Source organism: Meleagris gallopavo, chromosome 12, assembly GCF_000146605.3.
Source record: "Meleagris gallopavo isolate NT-WF06-2002-E0010 breed Aviagen turkey brand Nicholas breeding stock chromosome 12, Turkey_5.1, whole genome shotgun sequence".
NCBI classification, from domain to species: Eukaryota; Metazoa; Chordata; class Aves; order Galliformes; family Phasianidae; genus Meleagris; species Meleagris gallopavo.
In genome coordinates, this window is record NC_015022.2 from 9,383,459 (window position 1) to 9,407,645 (window position 24,187).

General features: G+C 42.2%; 1 protein-coding gene across 1 annotated transcript in view; it reads right to left on the reverse strand.

The window, feature by feature from the left end:
- Positions 1-14,408: 14,408 nt before the first annotated feature.
- FBN1 (fibrillin 1) overlaps positions 14,409-24,187 on the reverse strand; it is a 142,397-nt gene continuing 132,618 nt past the window's right edge. Inside the window, exons 60-65 of the mRNA XM_010717420.2 lie at positions 23,467-23,583; positions 22,926-23,054; positions 22,385-22,504; positions 19,229-19,460; positions 18,046-18,220; positions 14,409-15,689 (exon numbers count right to left, since the gene is read on the reverse strand). Of these exons, the coding sequence (XP_010715722.1) occupies positions 15,300-15,689; positions 18,046-18,220; positions 19,229-19,460; positions 22,385-22,504; positions 22,926-23,054; positions 23,467-23,583 (1,163 nt within the window). The 3' untranslated portion in view covers positions 14,409-15,299. The remainder of the gene's footprint in view (positions 15,690-18,045; positions 18,221-19,228; positions 19,461-22,384; positions 22,505-22,925; positions 23,055-23,466; positions 23,584-24,187) is intronic.

Below are 24,187 nucleotides of genomic sequence, written 5' to 3' on the forward strand. Positions count from 1 at the left end.
TTAGAAGGACAGTGGGATAAATCCCAACTTTACTGAAATTAGTGACATTCAGACTTGGATTTAACAACAGGACTATTTTTAAATTGAATGAATAGAGAGAAATACTTTGAGCCTTAAGCTCTTGCTGTTATCATCCTTCTTCTTTCAGGTTGGACTGACATGAGGATATTGGGCTAAAATTCTGTTACTTTTAATCCAGCTGTAGACTTAAGATAGAGCAGGTGTAAGTGGACACCAGGAATAAGACTTGGTTCTGCCACAAGGGACCTATACTAATACCTGTAAAACTTTTAAGCATGGAGTTGGAGGTACAGAGAGGACATTCAATCACCTCAAATCCAGTCTCAGGTTCATAATCTCCAGACCTAAAATAGCCATCCGTAAAACATTTAACTGAACATATTATCACTTTGGTGGTCCCTCACTGTAGAGAAAAGTTCTTAGTGGATAAGAAGTTCTGTTCATTCTCATTTTTTACCTCAGTGTAATATTGCTGTTATATTTTATTCTCCAGAAAGCACCAGGGACTGTGGCATCACAGCTTTTTCTTTCCACTAAGTGCCTCATGTAAGTGACACACCCTAGCAGTGCTGGGCCTTAGCTTGGGAACTTCAGCTTGTTCCAAAAACCAAAATTCCCGCATAACTACATAATTTGCTGCTATCGAGTTACTGACTGCCCGCAAATTGACTAATGCAATACTCACTGAGGATCAGGAGATTGTAGCATGAGTCTTTAATTTCCAGGAGAGGGTGATTTATCCTCTAATATCTTAAACGTTTAATTATCATACACAAATTAATACTAAATCTCTATCTAGCAACCAGACACAATACAAAACAAAAACCCATTAATGCGGATTCTAAGACCTTTATCTTGCTGTGATGTACCTAGACATTAGGGTCTCTAAAGTCTGCCAGCAAAATTTGCACCACTGGTGCAGCTCTGGTTGTGGGGTACAGGCCAAGGAGAGGAGAGCAGCTGAGATTCAGTACTGCTTACCTTACTACAATCAAGGAAGACCATTCTCAGGTTGGATATCCCTCCCTCTCACTTCATGTTTTCAGCCCACAAACTAGACAGCAGCAGCTACAAAGAACCATTTTTCATCCCCCATGTGCCTCACCAAAAGAGAAAAGCTTTTGTTAAGAAAGAATTTCAGTCTTCAGAAAATTCAGAAAAGTTTTTTCTAAGCTAGAAAGGTATTTTGAAGTGCTCCTTAGACCTAGGCTTCACATCATTCATTGTGTGTTTCTCAAAGTCTCTTGGCAACTGAACTGGTTCACAACCTGCAAAGATAGATTTTGTTCCAGCTATAACAACAACTTAGATTCGGAAAAACAGACCTTACTTCCATCTCCAACAGCTCAAAATCCTGAACACATTGATACTACTTTCTTCATCAGATCAGTTCAGCAATCCTACCAGTCCAGAAAGTAGGTGTAGGAGAACAGGGTATAATTATTAGCTGCAGCTGTTCACACCAGCCAGTCTCCTGCTAGCTACCTTGAATTGCCAGCATTCTCCAGCACAGGAGAGCTACATAAACATTTGCAGCTGTTAACAGACATTTCTTGCTTATGCAACTTCCAAAGGTTATATAAAGATTTTTTTTTATACTAGGAAGGAAAGATTCACACTATAACATTTTAAAAAACCCACAGCCCTTAGACAGCACACTGAAGAGATGAGGCAAACTGCTGCAGTAAAGGATTCTCTGAACTCATCGATTGAGAACTTGCAGGGAAGGTTTGGTACAGGTGTACTTACTTCTGTCGGAGCTAACAATCTTTGTAACAACTATTTGAAACTGTAAAATCTGAGCTGGGAAGCCATTTTAGAGCAGATCATCCTCTGGATGAGAAGGAACACTAGCAAGTCTTTCTTAGCATTTCACTTACATATTAATCAGTGGAGGATTTAACCCTAACACTCTCTTATCTTCTGTTAGCTATTACTGTATTATTTTTATTCATCTGAAAAGGGTTATTATGCTTCCTTCTAGACTGTATTTGCTCTCCAACTCACTGTAGTGTCACTAATAAGGAAATGAATTATCTCTGGAAAAGCCTTTTTTTTTTTTTTTTAAATATCACTGGACTGTCACTCCATGGTACAAGGGGAATTCCGTTGCTTACTGCGACAAACACATTCAGTTTCCTAGATCAGGTATAGATGACCAGGTCACAGGGTCTTTGTGTACTTTCTATGGCCTACATAGAATGTCTCCTTCTGTTAAACCCCTCACAGCCTCCTACCTTACAATTAATTACCTCTAGACTTGAAAGTGATCAGCCTGAGATATTTTATACAGCTGTTTAAAATACACTGTTTAGTTATTTGAACTCCTTAAACCCCAAGTGCAGAGAGAGCAGCTCAGTTATCCACCCATATGTGTGACATCCAAAGGTGTTGACTGTTTTCTATCTTAATAACCCAAAGATCAGGTGGAACAAATAAGTCAAATTAAGTCCCAGAGCAAGCTGCATACACAGGTCTTTTCCTGACTGCTTTGCAAAGGAAGCAGGTGCCTCTTCTTTGGTGCTTATATTAGACCATGCTGTACTGAGAGCTGTCAAAGAAATCTATTTGTATTTCTGTTTCTGTTTTTCCTAAAAAGAAATTTGGCTTTATGCCACCTGCTTCTTCTGATCTTAAGGGACCAAACAACCATAGATTCCATTGAAAAAGCTGAAGGAGTTCTTGTCTTAGACTGGTTGCTCTTTTGGACACCATTCCTTTCCCTGGGCAATGATTCTGAAGCCATGAAACACTGGGAAATGATCTTTGAAGTGACCACAACAAGCAGAAAGGAACTGTGCATCCCAAGGAGTGAAAGGAAAATAAAAATAATGCAAGGATTTTCAGAATCCAACCTGATACGGCTGCAAGTAAAAACCTATGTGCTATCTTAGCACAACGACTATTTCAAACCTACCTCCCCCAAAAACCAAAACAAAACAGAAGGCATTCACAAAACTTCAGATTCAAAGAAAAAAAGAAAGAAACACTTTTGTAATTAGCCTCTATAGTGAGAGGGAGAGGAGTGGAAAGAAATCTCTTCTATGATACTGACTGAAACTGTGGCAAATACTGCACATTTGAACTTCTTCATGGAGGTTATAAGCCATGAGCTAACTTTAGTTCTTGGTGTTGCTTTCTCTGTGTTAATGCCTAAGCACCTCCTTGTAAATTGCAAAGCTACTGGTCAACTTCAGCCAAGCGGAACCAAGTGGTAAATGTCAAACAGCTGCTCTGCTCACACAGCCTTCTAGGAAAGCAGGCAGTGACAGGCGGGTTAGTTACCACCCCAGTGAGAGGATGGGGCATGAGATTTACCTTTATTTGCATGGACTGAACACAACTGAACTTTGGGTCTTAAAAAACATTACAAAAATCCACATACAACTATGCCTTTTCGGTAGCAGGCTGCTTTTATCTCAGATTTGAACTCTTCACCCAATATTGGTGTTGAAAGAGCTCCATGTATCAGAAATCCCACAGCATAGTTTAGAAATGAGCTCACCTGTGATTGGTGGGAGGACAACTCTAAAGTGTCAAAGAAGAAAAGTTGCTTGAATTCAAAAGGGAGGAAATGTTATGGTCAGATTAGCAAACGAAGACGTATGGAAAAGTCAGCAAAACAAGCAGAATCCAGTGGCATAACTTACATAACAGCGCGTAACTTCCTTAGCTCCATTTTCTGGAATAAGGTGCTAACCTTGCTTGTTCATTTACTCAGGCAGGTGGGAAAATATTGTCACCAGGAGTTGTATGTGCTGGGTTGATGGGAAAGTATGAGCAGGAAGTAGTTCAGTGGCTGTAAAAAAGTTGGATGTGATATCTAGCTAACAGACCAGCCTGAGCCTGTAGGTGGATAAAGCACCTTCAGTTATGGGTCATTTGAGTACTCAAGTGACAGATCAGACCTGTGAAGTGGCAAGCATAGCATCATTACTGAAATAAGTGTTGGCAAGGGTTATGTGTCTGCCGTTATGTTTAATAATGTTTAATTTTATAAGCTGTTCTGGATGATATCAAGTAGCTGTTCAGTTGGTTAAATGCACGCAGTGCAGTCACTAGAAAGGCTGGGTTGTTGGCATTGAGTCGAGGGTGTGATATCTCTCCATGCATAGAAAATTTTATTTGTTTGTTACTTATGCTCTGGCCCTCTGAGAGCTCAGGGCAATACTCCAATAACCTACAAAATTCTGCTTCTTTGCCAAAGTATCTCTGTCAGCCACTTCAGACGCACACCGATCTCACAGCCAGGCCTGCCGGCATTGCTGAAGTGATATTCTCAGCACATCCGCTTGAGCAGGACCCAGGATCAGCTGAGGAAGCACCAGGACCCTTCTCTGCTTTGTTTCCTTTCTCCCCCTGGAACTGTGGATGGCTGTGCTGAGCATAGGTGAGCTCCCACGGGTGATTTGAGGGTTGGGGTAAAACCTTACTCCGGTGAAATCAGTTTTGCTATTGACTTTGGTGGGGCCTGACTTCATTCATAAAGCGTTGACTATTATAATAGATTTACCAGACCTGTAGGCAGCTCATGCAAGAAGAGTAATAGATTTAGCACTCTTGCTTCTAGAAATGAATCCCCTGGCTCAGGCAGAGGTGTGCAGAGAGCAGCTTCCCTGGGCAAAGCTCTTTATCTGGGAAGCCTACCACCCCGTACTCCACAGCAAGCCCGGAGCCGGCCGGAGCTGACTTGCACCTCCACCACAGGAGGACAGGCTTGTGCTGGCACACTGGCCAGCTCTGGGAAAAGCCAAAACCCCATGGAGGTGTGGCCCTGGTGGTTCTGCATTGCAGCAAGCCAGTCCCTCGAGGAACAGCAGCAAGGGCGGATTTCCCCGGTTTGCACCATAGCCAAGATGGCCTTCAGCAACCTCGGCTCAGAGAAGGCATGAGCCACTGTCTGAGCCAGCATCAGAGCAAGTAAAAGGATGGAGTCTGGCCTGTTACAGGGCAGGGAACTGCCGCAGCAGCCAACACTGACCCTGTGCTGCAGCTGCACAGAGGACTGTGGTCTGAATGCTGCCCGTCATGTGTACTGCTCTGGCAGGATTTTAAAAGAAGAAAGGAGAGAAAGGGATTCCTGCTCCATTGTCCTTCTGCAAGTGGAAAAGGGCTGAACTAATTCAAACCAAACTCAGAACAGAAACTCCTCCCAGGCGGAGACATTTTTCTGTCAAGTTTCAGCCCTGGGAGAATTTTTACAGCTGAGCAATAAACTCTTGAAACATAGGTTAAGGGCCTCACTAGCTCCAGGCTTCCAATACAAGGAGCAGCACAGAGCAATGCACATTCTTTAATCCATAGGAATGCGTCAGGCTGGCAAGAAGCTGAAGATGCCAGGGGATGGAAAGGGTTAATCACCACAGTTGCCCAACAAACATTTCCTAACATTGTCGCTTTTTACCCACAAGTTACAATTTCTCTGTTACTATAGAGGCAAGATGTTGATACTGGATTCATTTTCTGGGTTTTATTCCTTTTTGTCATTTTTCCCATGAACTAATAAGCCACAGTGGATTTGAAAGTATGAGCAAATGTGAACATTATACAAAGCACTTTTATGTTCTATTGACATTTTCTTCCCACCCTAATAATTTAGAGCTGTTAACATAAAAAAAAATTAAGATGATCATACTTCCCATCACTTTCATTTCCCAAGTCTATGAAGGAAGAATCATGAGTAATTTCCCATAGTTATTGTTTGCAGCACAACACATGGTCTCAATTACCAGGATAAGAAACATGGAGAGGGTATTGGTGAGGATAAATGATTTATCTCTGCATTTCATTCAAAATTCATTTTCCATGCCATAGTTTATATTGTACTGATCAACCATCATCTTTCTTATTTCACTTTATAAACATAACCCAGCTATTCTGAACAGGGCACCGGGTCACAAGAGATCAGTTTGCTGATACATTTCTGGAGCAGTGAAGCACAGAGTAACTCTTGATCAAACTACCTGCCATTAAAGGAGTCTGCCCAAAAGAGCATCTCTGGACAGATCTGTACTAAGAGGGCACAAAATAACTCTGCCCATAGCTAATCTCAGCAGTGTGAGTTCCATCTGTGGAGCAGATGTATGTCAGCCTCATGGTTCAAGGATCCTGCACAGGTAGCAGGCAGCACATGCTGTAAACCAGTGGCTTTAGCACATACCAGAGCAGCTTGGATGTGGCAGAACTATCATTTCAGGACTTTGATCTTGCAGTGAATTTGAACACTGTTGTGCAGCCTGATGTGAATTGATGGCACAGCTGAAATTCACAGCAAACAGAGAGAGTTCTGTTTCTTGCAGACTTTGCAGGGTTTGGGGTTTAGCCCTGCTGACTTTAAAACCAGCATTCCGTGCTCTTTCACCCCACCTTCCTGATGTTCAAAGTGCAATGAGCTGCTTCTCTCATAGGACTAACCTTAGATAGAGATGATGAGGAACACAAGGGAACTGCTTAGGGGACTGGTAAAGAGGTCCCACTTAGTAAAGCCTTTACCATTTCTCTAATTTTCAGATGGATCCCAGGCTGTTCTGTGGGGAACTCAGAATTGTGCTATTTGTTAGCTTGAATGAATGGAACACAATTGGCCTTTTCCGCCAGAGTGTTGTGCAACTCCTGCCAGACTTGGCCTTCAACCTGGGCCCAGCGGTTGTGTTGAGACCCACAATTTCCTTCCATGGTTTTATCTATGCTGTCATTGTGGAGAAGAAAATGCTCTGGTTCCCAGCATATTCAGGGGTAGAGGAGTGTGTAATAGACTATTAGATTATGTACGGATGACAACATGAACTTTTGTAAATTCAGCCTTATAAGTGATGTAATCAAATTACAGGGGCAAGCAAACAGTGGACAAGTTCATACAGAGGTGGCTTAGTTGAAATACAGTTCTATTTCCTGATAAGAAGCATCTTGTCTGTGCTCTGAGAACATGCACATGGTGGTGCACGTGGTATTTTTCAGCCTTTTTTCTTTTTTCTTTTTTTTTTACTTCCCCATCATTTCTAGGTGCTGCTTTCAGCTTTAATCTGTGCAATATGGATATGATACGGTGATTAAAACTGAAGAACAGATCTGCTTAGGCGTCTTTTCTCGCACTCCCCTCCATCCCTCACCCAATCTGTGCTGTGCTTTCTTGGCTGGAGCAGGATTCCCCAGCTCCAGAATGATGTTTCACACCACAGCTGTATCCCAGGAGTAGAAATGGTCACTGGTCTAACACATGGCAGCATCTCATCTCCAGGGTGATTTGGTGTAAGAGCTTTATGGGAAGTCCTTCATTTCTGTTTCAACACGGGGAGTGGGTAATCTGTTCAACTTCTTCTTGTCTCATTACAATTTGAATTCAAAATGAGAATTGTCCTTAAGGACTTACTAATCTACACTCAGTACTTGCTAAGGTCACATAATGATCTGGTTCTGATGTGTTTTGGGGATTTTTCTGTTTGACTCATTTGGTAACTGCTTACCCACCCCACAAGTAGGCTGCACCCTCCAACGATGAGCCACAGTGAGCCATAGTCCCACGGCCCTTAAGCCACAACAAACAGATAAAACTTTTGTCCAAAAAAATGCATTTTTCCTGCTGAATATTCGCACAATTTCTTGATTTGAAAAATGAAAATACTTTCTAGAACATATTTTCCAGTTCTGCTTGCAGTATCACAAATGTAACTACCCTCAGAGGGACAAATTTTGCACTGGAAAGATGGGTACCAGGTTTTGCTCATCTTAAAAGACCTTGCTTTCCAGATCCATCCTGCAAACTAGCCATGCGTGGATCACATCTGTGAGCTTGGAGCAGCTGAAATAACTATACCTTTCCCAGCTGAGTAAGAGACTAGTGGAGATGGGAGCTGTTAAGCAAGCAGGAGAGCATTGGCCCATGCAATGACCTCTGCCTCTGGATTCAGATGAAATGGGTGAGCTTGAATCTTTGCTCATTCATGAAGGAATGAACACAGCAGGAAGGCAGCAAAGAGGGAGAAGTAATAGTTTGCTTGACTGCACACAGAAGGAAACCTGGACACATATAGCAAGTATGTGATAGTTATCCATCTACCAAAGCTTGAGATTCTGTGTTCCTCTGTTCTTTTTGTGATTTTAACCACCTTCTTACTATGCTTTTTGCCTAAGGAGTTCCTGTTGTCCTTTTAACAGTGGAGAACATAGGCCAGGGGCATCACTGCCAAGGCCCTAAAGCCTGCTGGTCCCAGAGCTTCGCACTGGACCCCAGTTCTAGTAACCCACTGAGCAGACACTCCTCTCCTCACTTGATCCATTTTAGTGCAGATGTGGTAAAAAAGCCCCATGTCCTTCATCAAGTGCTTGTTGGCTCAGGAGTGCCAGCTGAGGGAGAAGGCTTTGCACCAGAGCTTGTAGCCTGGTGGAGCTGGCTACCACAAGAGCAGATGGCTGTTGATACATGTCAAAAAACTTCTGATCAGCCTTCCCGCAGCCGGCAGAGCCAGTGCTGCTGAGTTGCTATTCCCTTTCTCCTTTCTCCTCATTTCCTGTTGTTTCAGCTTTGCACTGATGTGAATATAGACTGACAGTGCGGTTCCTTGTCTGCTCCGCACTGGCACCTTCCTTCTGCCTTCCTGCCCATCCCTCCAGTCACGTGTTTCTCAAAGCAGCAGCAAATTGTGCTATCACCTTCTTCTCTGGATTCAGCACTTACATTCCCAATTCAGCTGTTCATATTTTGCCTGGTAGTTGGAGCCAGATCCCGCTCAAATATTTTCCATCTACAGTTTATGTTTGGCACAAAAAGAATCTCATGATCAAGGGGTTTAATGATGATACATACTTTTTTATTTAAAAGGACAAGTTTCTGTCTGGAGATTCCTTTAAAACTCCTGAAGGAATCTAAAGAAATCTGCATGAAAAAAGTCTTCTGATCTCTTTTCAGTCTTTTCAGTAGCCGTGCAGTGGCAGACCTGGCAGGACTGGCAAGATGACACCAATAGCCCCATTAGATGCCTCTGGGCTGGAGAACTGATGCTGCAGTGCTCAGAATTGCAGGAGTTCGTTGAAGCAACAGGTAGAAAGTCTGTTCTCCCACTATGAGCTTGAATGCGATCCATGTTTTAACACAATACAAAGATGAGGACCCTGGCCTTACTCCCCTGCATAGATTTCTTATCTGAATTTATCCTTCAAATGCAAACATGCAACATGGACTGGATTGTGCATAAGTCAAATCTTAAGTCAGTGTACTCCAGGCTTAGAAACTGCACATGCAACTTCATATTCAGAGTTTTGAGGAAGGCTAAGTTGTTTGGACGACTTACAGAAGCAGCAATGGTGGGACATGCGGTGTTACCTTCAGCATAGGAACACCTCTGCTGCTAGCAGAGCATCACAGATGTGTGCTCAGTGTGGTGCAGGGCCTTGGGCTTCCACCCAGTGAACCCATTTCTACACTGTTTATTCACGGGACTCACCTTTCTGTCCCAGCTGTTTTGGGTTTAGGGTCAAAACTCAAGATCAAAGTGAAACTTAGCCAAAATGCCAAGATTTCCTGGTTACAGAGTGAAACCAAGCTAAGACTTCAAAGTATGTATGGTTTCTACCTAAAATCATAAATCATCTCTTATTCACCTAAAATTTGTTCCAAATTTACTCAAAACTTGGACCAGATTAACCTGAAACTTTGCCCAGGACTGCTTGAAACTGAGCCCAGCTTTAGAGAGAGGTTCATGAACCTCATCAAACCTGGCCTGAGACTCCAGTATGTAATGAAACCTAAAACCAGGGGAGTTTCACCTGGTCTCTGTTCAGTTATACTGTTTCTCACGGCTCTAGCGCTTACTATGATTACAACAAAAAATGCATCTATACAGAGCTGTAAGCATACACGTAACATAATAAAGGAGAAGAGTCCAGGCAGCTTTCCTACCTGTCTGAGCTCACCTATACTGCAACACATCTACAGTCAAACTGAACCCCATGCACACTGCTTAAAAAAAATCTCATAAAATTCTTCTGGGTTGTCACAGAAAAAAAAATAAAAATCACCCTGAAGCACCTCTCATAGGAATGATAGGAATAAAAGATCAATCTCCAAAGAAAACTAAGCAGTAGCCCTGTTTTCCTGGCTGGTTCATCCCGCAGCCTTAGCGACGAGATGGGAAAGCTGGCAGAACCAGGCCCTGCTCACCAGCAGTGTCACTTTTGATTACCTCCACACAGTCTGCTGACCTGGATACTCACCTAAAACCTCTTATCCAGCAGAAAACCACCAAACCATCAGGCACTGCCACTCTGCATTTTTCTAAGTGCTGCTGTAGCACCCACAGGGCAGCTTCCCGTGTGGATCCTTGCGGGGAAATGGCAACCCCAGGGGGGCTGGGGCTGGGACATGTTTTTTTTGCAAAAGGACTGTTTCCATGGCTTCATGTGTGCTGGGCCTGTCATAGCAGATGAGCCCATTTGGCTTCTTATCCTTTGCTGCAGAAACACTCCAGTATTTCAGAGCTGCTCCAGGCAGGATGGCCGCTGACTATAGGCTCTTCCAAACTGAAAGATCTGGTTCTTGATTTCTACCCTGTAAACAGAGGATGACAAACACATCCCAACCTCACAAGGGTGTAGTAAGGATCAAAACATGTGTCTGCGAGGCGCTTACATCCTAAAGTCCTGGGAGCCATAGAGAAGGTCATAAACAAACAAACCCACAGATGTGAATGCTGAGCCAAGGCCAGGGCTGGGCTCACAGTGCTGCCACACAGGAGGGAAGGGTCCTGCCCAAGAGACAGAATTTCCTGGGCACGTAGCAGTGGTTTAGCAACATAAGTTTGGCCTGAAAGCACTGACAAATAGTTATCCCTTTAGATTCCTTAGAATAAAAAATATATTTCCACATGTGCATGTGATTTAGGACTCAGCCATATACTAACACGCGGGAATAGCACACACTGGACCCACCAGAATGAAGTCTAGGCTTTCAGCCAGCTCTGCCAGCACAATCTTACTGCCCAAACAGCCCCAGCCTCCACCTCCCACCTCAGCAATGTCACTTACGAGCACATTAGAAATGGGAGAATCTGAAATAAAAAACCTCTCTTTGGTAACCTCTCTGGCCTCAACACTGCTGCACTGAACTCAAGGGGAAGCTCATAACCGAGGAGTTGGCTTGGGCACAGTATTCCTCAAAAGCATTTGTTACAAGGGTGTGATGTATTTGGCAAGTTCTAAGGACAACAGAAGTAGATGATTGGAATTTGTTAGAGCTGAAGTCATCAACATCTTCAAGGCTTTTCTGGAAAGGAGAGGGTCTCATCTTTTGGCAAACCAAAGGGCACAACCTCCTTGAGAGAGTCCAGGAGCTGCCCTCAGAGTCTCTGTGAGCACTGAGGGCCTTGGCAAAGCATGCAGCAAACACAACAGCAGCACTGCCCGGTCTTGCCACCGAATGCCTCCAAGGTACCAGGGACAGCACAGGACCTGTGTCTGTGGGTGAAACAACAGCCACATGCATTGGGGCATTTTGAACAACTGCTGCATTCTCCTCTCTCCTCTTTTTTTTCCTTCTTGTTACTATTGCAACCACGGCAATCATTTGCCATTTACTTTGGTGTAAGTGACGGCACACTCTCCCATAAAGCATAGCTGTATGCTCACCCTCTCCACAAGTTTTCCTCAAGTTCTCACAGCATCCAAAGCCAGTATGACCTCACAGTTTAATTCAATGCCTGGACCCACAGTGCTGATGTGTGGGCCTGCACGCAGAAGCCCTCCATACAAACATGGAACTGCAGGAGCTCACCCAGGAGCTGTGCTGGTTTCTGCAGGCATCCAGCATGCTCAGGCCACTGCCAACAATGAGAAGCCCTGGTTTTTTTTGAACCGTTTTAGCTAAGCATTACCTTGCCAACGCTGTGATAGGCTTATTCTGGGCGAATACCCTGGATTTACTGGATTAACCTGCTGTACATTGTATCTTGGCTACTCCTGCAAGCATGAAGCCAACTAAAACAGACAAACCTTAACGACTTGCTCCAGAGAGAGGGTGAAGTAGGTAAGATCCTGGGCTCAGATGACCCAGCTAAGGGAATTCCATGTGTCCCATTAGCTCCTGTGCTCCTAATCCTAAAAATTCTGTTGCAGCAAATAACAGTTTTTAAAGGTGGTGAGAAGACTCCTGCAGTGCCAGCACCTCCCAACCCCCACCAGTCTGGTGTAGTGCAGCTGCAGGCTGCTCTGCATAGCACTTACCTGCCACAGTGCAGCCAGAAGGGACCAGAGGTGCCCAAAACACGGATGGGGAAGCTGTAGGCAGCTGTTAGGCAATAGCTGTCATGTCTGTCTTGCTCTCCAAACAGCCCAGGCCTCTCTGTGCTCAGGAGTCTTGTCCAGATCAGCTCTTCCAAAGCACGAAGCTGAACTTGAATCACAGCGTAGAATATTTATTTTAGAGAAAACCTGAGTGTGACCCATTGAGAACCTGCTGTAAGAAAGTAAGGTGTAAGAAACACCTTGGGTCCTTTGAAAGTCTGTGTAAATGAGAGACTGTGGAAAACAGCCACGTTCTGCCAAAATACGTCAGCCATCAAGTTTACAAGATACTGTTACAATACACAGTGAGAATGATTTGACATGCACAGTCAGAACCCATCTTTGTTTAACAGTTAACCAAAAATTGTATTTATTATCCATGCATGCATCTATGCCCAGTCATATGCACAGCTGTGACAGACGGAAGCCATGGGGTTATTTCACATATTTCATCATTTCCTTGAATTTGAAAAATAGCCTTTAATTGCAAAAGCATACACACTGGAAAAAACCTCTAGTGTACCTAGTCTTAGAGTCTCTGGGATCCCACTGTCAAATCAAACACAGGAAAACATTGTATATCACACTTATAGGTTAAAACCACTTTTTAATTGCAGGTCTCATGCAGTGTTTTCATGCAACCTTTGTGCTTCTTTGAGAGTTCAAGAAAACTGCAGAAATTCAAGCAAATGTAAATAATTTTACATATACGGCAACTAAAACTGACAGGCAAGATTGGGCTTTGCATCTTTAAACCACTAAAAGAGATGCTTGTTTTAAATATTTGAAATTTATCTTTTAGTCCATGGAAGGATAGAACTACTTCAAATTGGTCTCCTCCCTGCAGGACAAAATAATAATACTCTCATTTGTCCTTATTTCTGCAGCGCAACAAAGATGACTTGCAGAACTGTGCAGACAAGGCAGAGGCTGCTGGAACACCATCAAAGAGGTTTTAGCATATTAAGGTGTTATTAGGCAGCTTAAATGTGAAACCAACACCACTTGACAGAGTCCTGATAGCTCTTTCTGAAACCATTCTTCTCAGTTCCTCTCAATAATTGAGGGCTGGAGAGAAAATACTTAAACCATACACTTTAACCAGAAACCATACAGTCCTACTAAAAAAAACCAATCCTAACCTGCTGAAGTTGAAGTGGCACATACAACTGCACAGCTTTGATTATATTTTGCCATAGTTACACATGATATGGAAATAAAACACCGTTCAAGATTTTGGCACATCAGCATGTAAAATCCAGACAGTCTATTATAGATATCAAGGTAACCCCGTGCATATGCACCAGCTCCATTCTGAATAGTTGTATTTGTTAAGCAGAAAGAAATCCAAGAGCTGAAGTTGAATTACAGAAAACAATACAACTGGGGGTAAATTGTTACAGTGCATTTCCTTTTCAAAATGAGTATGGCTCAGTGTATGTTCCCTCTATCAATTACAATACAACCCAATCAGTATTTTCAGTGACACCATTTGCTGCATTTCTGCCCCAGCTTTTGAAGCATCACATCTCAGTAGAATGTTCTTCAGCTGCTAAAAGACGTACTGCAGCACTTGAGTACGAGAACACCGGCAGCATTGAATAACTCCTTCCACATTAAAATGCATCTACAACCGATGGCCGCTTTTGGTACTGGGTTATGCCTTTGTAATCAGTCTTAGATTATTTGAGAACAGTTGCTGAAGTAGGGGTAAAAGAATTGAATATTTAAAACAAGGCAGTTTTAGCAAAAGACTTTTCATATGATTAAATGTGGATTTTTTTTTTTTTCCTGTACAGTGACTTAACATCCACTTCTGCATGCTTTGGCTGTCAAGTTACTGACTGACTTGATTATTCAGGTAAAGTCATCAGAAATGTTCTAATGCACTTTCTTGAGCCACACAATTATTTTAGAGTTCCACTGCTGCTTAGATTTGCGAAGCTTTCTGTATTTCCTCTGTTCTTCCTTTGCACGAAGAGTGAACAAATAGTAGCAGCATGCCTTCAAGAAGAAATCACCTGTGCACACATACAGACAACAAACCCTAGCAAAAATGCCTGAAACGTAAGAATTCAGTTTATCACTTTCAGCAAGAACACAAAGCCACAGAATAAACTAAAAAAAAGAACTGTTTTATTGTGACATTTATGACATTGAACCCTTGCTGATATGAATGACTATGGGTACTCTTGACATGTTACATAATGTCATGGCGTAGGATGGCACTGATTGTCATCTGACTTTTGAGAATGTTTAATGGTCCCTACTGACCTCAGTGCATTTTGGCAAGTCACAGAAACTTTTTATCATCAGGTTTGTGTATACAGTTAACAAGTAGTTGGTCTTATAAGCACCATTACAAACCCTCACATTAAGGGTATTATTAATCTAGTTTACAAATGCTTCATTGATAAAAATAGCATGATTACAGTATACACACACTTAATTTACATGTAATGTATTATAGGCATAACTGAGATAAACTACTGAGCTAACTTTGGTTGATTGAAGTATTTAGACTGAATAATGGCAATTTTGGCTTCTAAGTTGTGTAAATATTACAGTGCATTTATAAATCTAGGTTGAAAATTTACTAGCACCAAATGGATATCATAAATGGCTGACCTAGTAAGTTGTAGTTGGAGAAGCGAAGTTTAAGAATTACAAAAATAGAGCTGTCCATCAGTTGAAAGCACATTCTTGTACCTCTGCTGAAATGATGACGTGTCTCAGCATCAGTGGCCAACTTCCAAAGGCAAAAGTCCCAGCTTTCAAGATTCAACATATCAAGATAGCTCAGCTACAGTTAAAAGCCTGAGAAAGTGGTTGTTTTGAGCTAGGGTATTCATCCTGTACCTTGTTTATGTAATAATATAATAGTGCTCGTTCATACAAATGTACTCATGTAAGATTGTACCTATGATATGGAGAATCTGATTGGGAGGAATATTCAGTCCTACCTATCTATCTTTGGTTTAATTATTTGGTCTTTGGTTGATGAATTAATGAAGCAATATCTGAATTTTCATTTTCAGGTTATCTCCCAGCTCACCACTGAGGTAGTCTTTGTCATGTTTCTCTTCAAGCTGGTTAAGTTCCTTCTTTTTATAGAGTGGAATACTACTGATTTGTAATGAATAGTTTCCAGGCACTGGCTTCTTCTTTGTGAAATGAAGGTAACTTATTCCGTCCTTCTTATTGATTCTAAAGAAACCATCTTCATTTCCGGAGTCAATTAAATATCGGTTATGGTTTGTCAGTGTTGTGAGGGCAGGAAGCAGTTTCAGGATGCGATCTTTGTTACTGAGATCGGAGATGTTGATAGAAAAGACTGCTGCTTTCTCAATATCCCAGCTGGCAAGACTGACTGGAGGCTCCAGCTCTTGCTCATCCTGCACAAGAACAAATGATGTTAGCTGCCTTTGTCAGAGAATATTTCACAGGCATCTGTATGTGTATTTCTTATCCAGCTCATCCATTATTAATGAAATAGTTTTTAAAAGGAGATTCTATAAAGTCATCTGTCTAAACTATTCTTGGAGGCCTAGTGGTTGTCAGAATAAAGTAGAGTCTTTGACACCGCCCCTGCATGGTAATGGGAGGCACACAGTTTCTCCATCTGACATCTGACATCAGTGTCTGCGCCCAGTGTCCTGCACTCTGCAAAGGCCTGTTGTTCTGCCTCTGTCAGGGAAATCACAAGCTAACAGGAATGATGCACAGAAGCCAGCGTGGTCTGTGGGAGAGGCATGTCGTTTAGGCAGGAGTTTTCTACTTTGTGATATTCGCTCTGTTCAGACATGGAACTGGGGAGAGGCTGCTGGAGAAGCAGCACTACTCCCCGCCTCCAAGTGCTATACTTCCCAAGTCTTGAATATGTGAGTCATGCTGCAGGAGCAGACTGAAAACACTTCAGATAGAACATCAGCTAAACATTATAATTTTGAGAGGAAGATACACATCATCTCAGACAAATGCCCTTACCCAGCACCAAGCACAGAGAAATTTGAAACGTATTGAAGAAGCAATTTACACCACACTCTGCCCAAAATCAAGTGTCCACTCTTCTGGTCAAAAGCACTCTCCCACTTTCCCATGTTAGCAGAGCCATACACTGAGCACAGAATGGAAACAGCTAACTTGCCCTTGGATCTCCTGTATTCATGTACGGAAAAGCAAGCTCTATGCATATACATATGAGCAGAGAACACACATGGCAGCTCAGGATAGTGACAGTCTAACAGCACTTTTGTACAAGAGTGTTCAGTGTATCTATTAAATTCTGAATGAAACACACATGTTTACATATGTGGACACATACTTTTAGCCGAATGGCGAATACTGCAGTTGACACCTGCCATGACCTACTGCTTCTCTGGCTATATCAGGTCAGATCCCTTCACCCGTAACATCACTGTCACCATAGAATGGATGAAGAAGTGAGAAGTTGAATGACTGTGGACTTGGCAACATTTCTCCTGCAAGCTGTTTACTGTTTTTAAAGTCTACATTTAATTGGTGGGAAAAAGATTTAAGTGTAGTGACTTGTGCGGGACATTAGACTGAATGACTCAACTGGGCATTCTGACCCTGTATTCCAAGGTAAAATAAGCCTCAGGTAGCGCAAGGGACTATTATAAGATTGCACTTCTACCACAACTTCTGCACTTATGCTGGGAGAGTGACTTTTGGACAATGTGTGACAAGCTCAGTAGAACAACAAACAATTACAACCACTTCAATCGCATTGTGTCCCAGTGTTGTGACCAATACAGAACAAACTCCAGCAGGTGGGGTTTAGTAAAGGATTTACTTTTCATTAATGCTACTTCTCAAAACATTTGCCAAGCACTAATGGAAAATATTTCCGTCGAGGATGAATGAAAAAGGATGCCTTCTTCTTCATAGAAAGATAAAACTTGTCACACAGCAGATAAGTTTTCATATAAATATGAGTTCAGAAACCTCTTATTAATGTTTGGTTAATATAAAAGAAACCAATGACAACAGCTAGAATGAAGTGGAGTTGGGTGAGCACTGCAATAGGTTTTACACGTTCACTGGCACACAGTTATCCCACTGAGGCAAACAGAAATCTGTCTCTGTCCCTAGCAACTTCCAGGTGATGACAGATGAAGCTCAGCCTCCCTAATTCTGCCTGGACCAGCAGTGAGTACAATAAGTGACCTCACTGACAGCTTTGCCCCCAGGCTGGCAGCTTGAGTGACTGAGACTCAGTGTGTGGATGAGCCCCAGGAAGAGCTGCAGCACTGGGATGCTCTGGACTCCCTCGAAGTTCAGTGTTCACACCCAGAGCTCTTTGTTTGCTTTGGTGTGAGCTCTTGACCCAGACACAACATGATCCTGCTTGGAGAGGTCACCATCCACCCTGTCCACTGCATGCTGGCAACAAGGTCACACAAATGCTTTACATACCTGCCATCATATTACATCAAGAGCCCATTTTGCAGGTGAGAGCACTGCCCTCAGGAGAGCTGGGTGGGTGTTTATTTTAGTGTTGATGCAATGTAGGTAGTAGGAATCAAAGGGTTGCATGGGACAACCTTTGCCTGACAATGACAGACCAACTTGAGAAAGCCCTGTCCCAGGCACCTGGCGTCCAAAACCAGCCCCTTCGTCTACTTTGGGACATAAATTTTTCCCGTGGGATTGCTTCTTGGCATTCATCAATCCAAGACTGGCTTTCGTAAGATAACACCAAACCCTTTCCCCCTGAGGATCAATTACCTCTGCTTCATTTGCTGTTTCATTAGTACTTCTGCGCTTCCTTCCTCTCTTGGGATAGCCATTGATTTTACATTCATAGCAAGCTTCTGGAGAGAGGGAGTTGTCATCCACTTCTCCGCTGAGTGAAAGCTCTTGTCCTTGACCTTTGCCTAGCCCAACTCCAGAAACACAGTGTCTAAGGAAGGAAGAAATCCAAAATTAATTCCAGTGAGAGAGATATCTTAACAAAAGCTAAATTTGGGGACTGTCAATACATATAATGAAGAAATTGCATCGCACTCATTTCCCAGGAAATTTTCTGTCCAATTTAACAGACAAAATTCTCATTGAATCACAAAGCAACTATCTCTTTGATTTCAAGAATCTGTTTCCATGGGGCTTTGTCTAAAAGAAGCCCACCAATATGTAACATTTAAAAACACCAGTTTAGGTTCTAAGAAGTTGTTAGTTATTTCTGTCATCCAACCTGAAGCGCAATAAGAGTGACCAATTTTCAGGAGGTGCTGAAAAATCTGAGAATTGGGCTCTTTCATAATGTAATTCAAGTGAGCACCCCAAAGCTTTTGGTCACTTCTAAAATTTAAAGCACAATCTTTCTGCTTTCCAGTTTAGTGCTTGGTCCAACATGATGCACTGCCCTAACACTCCCACTGGAGCAAGTGAAAATTGGTTTCCTTGATAAAGCAGATATTCATTCAAGAAGTAATTCATTTGGAACAAATAAGAATATGAAACATACAAGAACATAAGAGCATATGAAATTGTAATTCCAATCACCACTTGTATAATATCTTTTGTCTTGGGAGCTGGCAAGGCTTGTTTTGCTTTGCTTTTAAAACAGACAAGTGGTACACCACAAATCAGAGTGAGAGGTGTCAGCTCCCAAGAGGTGACCTCAGATAGCCTGGCTGGCTGCTGGGATGTGCAAGAGAGAGGTGAAAGCAGTAACTTAAAAGGGATTATGGAATCTGGTTGTTGTGACCAGATTTCCTTTAACACTAAAACCATGTAGCTCCTCCCTCGTCTCCAAAAGAAGCAGGTGAATCCAACTCCTGAGCACCTCCACAATCCTGTCCATCTCTCTCATCGGTGATAACACCCTGGTTCTGCTGCTCCACACTACAGAGGAGGGAGCGAGTTATGTCGCCTTTATGTCTGTTAGTTTAAAATGAGAATCCCTTACCCTTGTCCTATTCTGAAGTAACCAGGTGGACATCCACAGACATAGCCACCTTCAGTATTTGAACAACCATAACTGCATGGGGCTTGTGCAGAACCGCATTCATTGATATCTTGGCAACCTCCACTAAACTGTTCATACTGAAATCCGGTAGGGCACATACATTTATAGCTTCCCAAAGTATTGTGGCAAGATGCTCCTCCACAAATGTGTGCACTTAGACATTCATTTTCATCTGGAAAGGAAGAAGAACACACCATGTTAATTTCCACTCTCAGGTCAGTCCAACTACCCCTCCAGAAAGATGTGCTGCTGTACCAGATGCACAGAAACAAAGAGCAGGGCTTGGCCTCAACCTTGGCTGCTAGGAGGTGACTACACCAGACAGTAGAGCAACACCTGGGCTAATCTACTGAAGATGTCTCATACCATGTCAGCTTGTGCTCTGAACAGCTGAGAAACAGAGGAGGGAACATTTCTTGTTCCAGAAAAAAAAAACTGATTATAAAACCTTATACAGTTGAGAATCTGGACTAGTAATCCCATCCTAGTAATCCCAAAATCAACTCAAGATCAAAGAAAAAATAGAGGGAATTAGGCTCTGACACTTTTTCCAGGCACTGAAAATCCCCGCGTGGATAAACATACAAAGCCCAGCGCAACATCTCCAACCTGCACATCCAGGTTAGAGGAGAATAAGCGCTAATTCAGAGCATTATTGTCTTTTCCCAAACAATGTGACTGATTGTTTTTTGTTTAAAAGCAATGCTCTACTTTTTGCAGCCTGATTTTGCAGGATGCTCCACAGAATTGTCTGGGCAGGGGACATAGTCACACACAGCACAAGGCATGGGAGGAACCAAAGCATTCTTCAGTGATTATATAAATATGTGCTGTAGCAACATCAAAAGTGCCTGAACACTTCATCAAATAAGCTAAAAAAGGCACAAAGTGTTTGCAGATCTGGAATTGCCAAGTAATATGGAGGAATTGTTACAGAAATGCCTATTGCATGGATTCTTCCCCCATGTTATGCTCAGGAGATCTAGAAAGATATCATAAGTATATAATTACAGACAACAAAAGTGAATATGTGAGGACCCTGAAGACTTAAACTTGGGTCTGAATTCTAACTAAGCCCATACGAGCTTTGCCATTAACTTAGATTGATGTTTCAATACTCAACATACCAAACACAGCTGTATTCATAGCAATTAGGTCAACTCCATAAATGAACGTTTGAACCACAGAAACTTGCTGCACCACAAGGATACATACTCTGCCTTGTTCAACAGCAGATAGAATGTGGACATCACCAAGGTTAGCTCCCATATTTTAGGTGATTGTTGGGGAAAAGGTACAGGAGCCTTGGCACGTATGCAAGCTGTGCCATCAGGCGTCAGTTTTGCACTCTGCTGTTCTGCACTCCAATACACACAGCTCTGCCATGCTCAGCCTCAGCAGGAATGAGAGGTGCCATGAGCAGGTGATGAAACCAGGTCTCATGCCCCACAGTTTTGGGTTTCTGCCTGGACTGCCCCATGCCCAAGAAGGTGAAAATATTAGCCAAGTTTTTCCCCAGTTGTGGCACTCAAGTCTCATTTTCCCTAGTGAAGTATCTGGTGGTAAGTATTTGTTGCTAAAATGTTCTTTCATTGGGGCCTGAGAATAGAAACTGATAGTCCTGCCTGAAACCTGAACAGTAGTCCATGGTCATAAAAGATAGAAGTGTTCACCTGGTTTGAAAACCAGGCTAGAAATGCACTGAGTTTAAAGGTGTCACGCAAGAAGACTCAGAAACAGCAAGGATATTGCAAAACTGCAGACGAGCTGCACTCTTTCACATTCCACAGTGTCCTCCAGCAGTCAGAACTGGTAGTTCTTACAGGCTTGTTTGATTTTTCTCTCATGCCAATTATTAGATTCTAATTTAACTCTATGCTCCGCTAGTTTAGTTAGCAGTCAAGGCCATCCTGAGTTTGAGTTTGCTCCTTGTTCTCTTGTATGCAATCAGCATTAAGCACTGGAGTACAAGCGAGCAAATTGCACAGCAAGGACTGCATAAAACGTCAGGAAATTTGGTAAGCACGATGAAAAACAGAGATCTCCCCAGAGCACCACAGTGCTAACAAGCTAAGGCATTTTTATGTTTCTGAAAGCAAAGAAAGCTAAACAAAGAGATACGAAGCTCTTTGTTCTCAAAGAAGCAATCAAACACATCTCCACTATCTACACAAGACTAACTCATGTGAAGCCCATTAGACATAACTGAATCTGCACAAAGCTGTCACTAGAGGAAAATTTATTGAAGTGCTTCTTCTGTTTGAACATGCTACATGCTATGGGGAGATACTGAGACATTTCTCATGACTCCTGCAGAGGACCCAGTTCTATCTGCTCAAGTCATACCCCACAGCAATGCAGCCTTTGCACATGCAGCCTCATCTAACAGGGCTCAGATAACCAAATTTTAGACAAGGAAGAAATATGTATTTTAATTTTCCAATCTGTTTACTTCTTAAAATAAATATAAAGCACTAGCTTTTGTTGCTTATAACCAAAGGTAAGCTGCGAGCACTTGTTACTAAAGTCTATCCCAAAGCTGCAAGGAATCATCTTTAGACAGATGGCAGCAGCTTTAGTCAGTTATGAGAAATGACTGATTCTGTAAAAGCTTACACACAGCAAGCTTACTGTAGGCGTTGTAACAAATGATAAAAGCACAGATTGAGTAGGATTTTAATAGAATTTAAAATGATTTACTCCAGAAGTTTAATTTTACAATGTAACAACCTGAATTTTTAGTTTTGAATCTGTCAGGTTTAACCAACGAAAAACTCAGATTGGAGACTGCTGCATGGCTGAGAAGACGTCCTTTGTTCACATCACAAGATACATGTGAGTAATGCACTTTTCCTCAAAATCAATACAACATCTTGCATCCTCAAAGCTCACCTTGTTTGTACTTACCTTATCGAGCCAGGATATGAGCTACTGGCTGTTTCAAACCAACTGCCTTTCACAGGACAACTCACTTGAAATGTAACTCCATTGAATGTAGTAAATTATAATCAGAAAAAAATATACGGCAAACTGAACCATTGCCCTTGACTTGTTGCTGCATGCATTTCCATACATAAACTATAAAAAATGACTTGCCAACACATTGGTTCCACTGGTAATGCTGAAGATATCCTTGTGGGCAGCTACACCTGTATCCTCCGATTATGTTTTGGCAGCCATGCTGACACCGATGGTTTCCATCACATTCATCAACATCTAAAAAGGTAAGATACACTCTGAATTCCGGGAGAGAGGCTCAAATTGTACTAATTTGAAAACTGTGTTACAAGTAATCATTCATACGTACAGGGATAAAGCAGGATATTCCAAAACCCTGACCAGCAGTGGGAGACCACTTCAGGCCTTTCGGGCTTGAAGTTGTGGTTCTACAGCAAGAACTTACAGCAGAAAACCACCAAAGGCTCAAATCCACCCACAGAATCCATAGCTACTGCATTCTGCTGTGGAGCAGAGAGCAGAAAGCCAAAAAAGGCTTTCCAAAGGATCCAATCTCCAAAGCAAAGAATTCCTTGCTTTTACCTAAGCATCAAACCCAGCAATCCCAAGATAACTAACAGCAGGATGAGAAAAGATGTAGCAAGATGAGATGAAATTAAATGCTCTGTGCTGCACCTACCTTCACAGCTAAGTCCAGTCTGGTCGAGTGAGAAGCCACGCTGACATTCACACACAAAACTTCCTGGAGTGTTCTGGCAAATACCTTTTGCCCCACATAAATTAATTTCAGTAGCACATTCATTATTATCTGAAGGAAACCAAAGTCTGAGTGTTACTTTTTATTCTTCATAGTAAAGATGATGATTTAGCAATGCTGACAATGAAAAATTTGTGACAAGCAGTAAAGAAACACTAGCAACATAGGTGTCTTACTGCCCACTCCATTTCTCACTTTTTACTACAGAAGAGCTGACAATTTTAATTTCAAAAAAATTAAGAACAGCTATGGGAAGGGAAATGCTTCCTTTTTTTTCACCAACAACGTGTAGTTTGATATTCCAGTCTTCAGACAACCACATCTTCACACCAATAATAGAGGATCATTAGCAGAAAGACCCAACATGCAGATCAGAAAGCGTGTTTTGCTGGAAGTAGTTTCATTTGACATTTCCACAGACCTAAGGTGCTTCTGTTTCCTTTGTGTTTCTCACATCACTTACCAATGCAGGCTGTATGGTGCTGAGTGAATCCAGGAGGACATTTACAAGTAAAACCCCCAATAGTGTTGACACAAAGGAACTGGCAGTTGTGCTGCTTTGTTGCACATTCATCAAGATCTGAAAAACAAGCAAACATTTTTCATTTGTTTCCTTGGGAGGATCTGACAGTTCAGCTGGACTTAGAAGTGACTGCAAATAAATAATGTATCAGATAAAGGTATTTGAATCTAAATCTCATTTCCCCACTGGCATCCATTTCCTTGAACATGGAGCCCCTCACATTACGAATGGGACTTCAGAGCTATAGTAGTGTCTGTGCTAATGCAGGATTACAGACACCACTCTCACCTGTCTGTAAGATGCTATTATACTATAATGCCTGCTCTAGCTGTAGTCAATCAATGTGAGAAGCAGTGGCAGATTGCAAAATGGTATTGTATTGAAGAATGCCAAATTTAGAATCACTGTTCAAGCTTCTGTAGTTTCAGTCAGAGCTCTGGTAACAAGATACAGAAACAAGTGAAAACATAATGAACGTTTCAAAGTCTCTCCTGCAGTGTTGTCCTTTATTCAGCATAATGCAGAGGAGGCAGGTTAAAACTCTGTTGATGCTGGACAATGCACTGAAAACAATGTTCATCTTTGAGCTGTAGACTATTAGAATTATTATAACTAGCATTTGTAAAGATTTACCTTATTTAAATGTTCCTGGATTAGTATT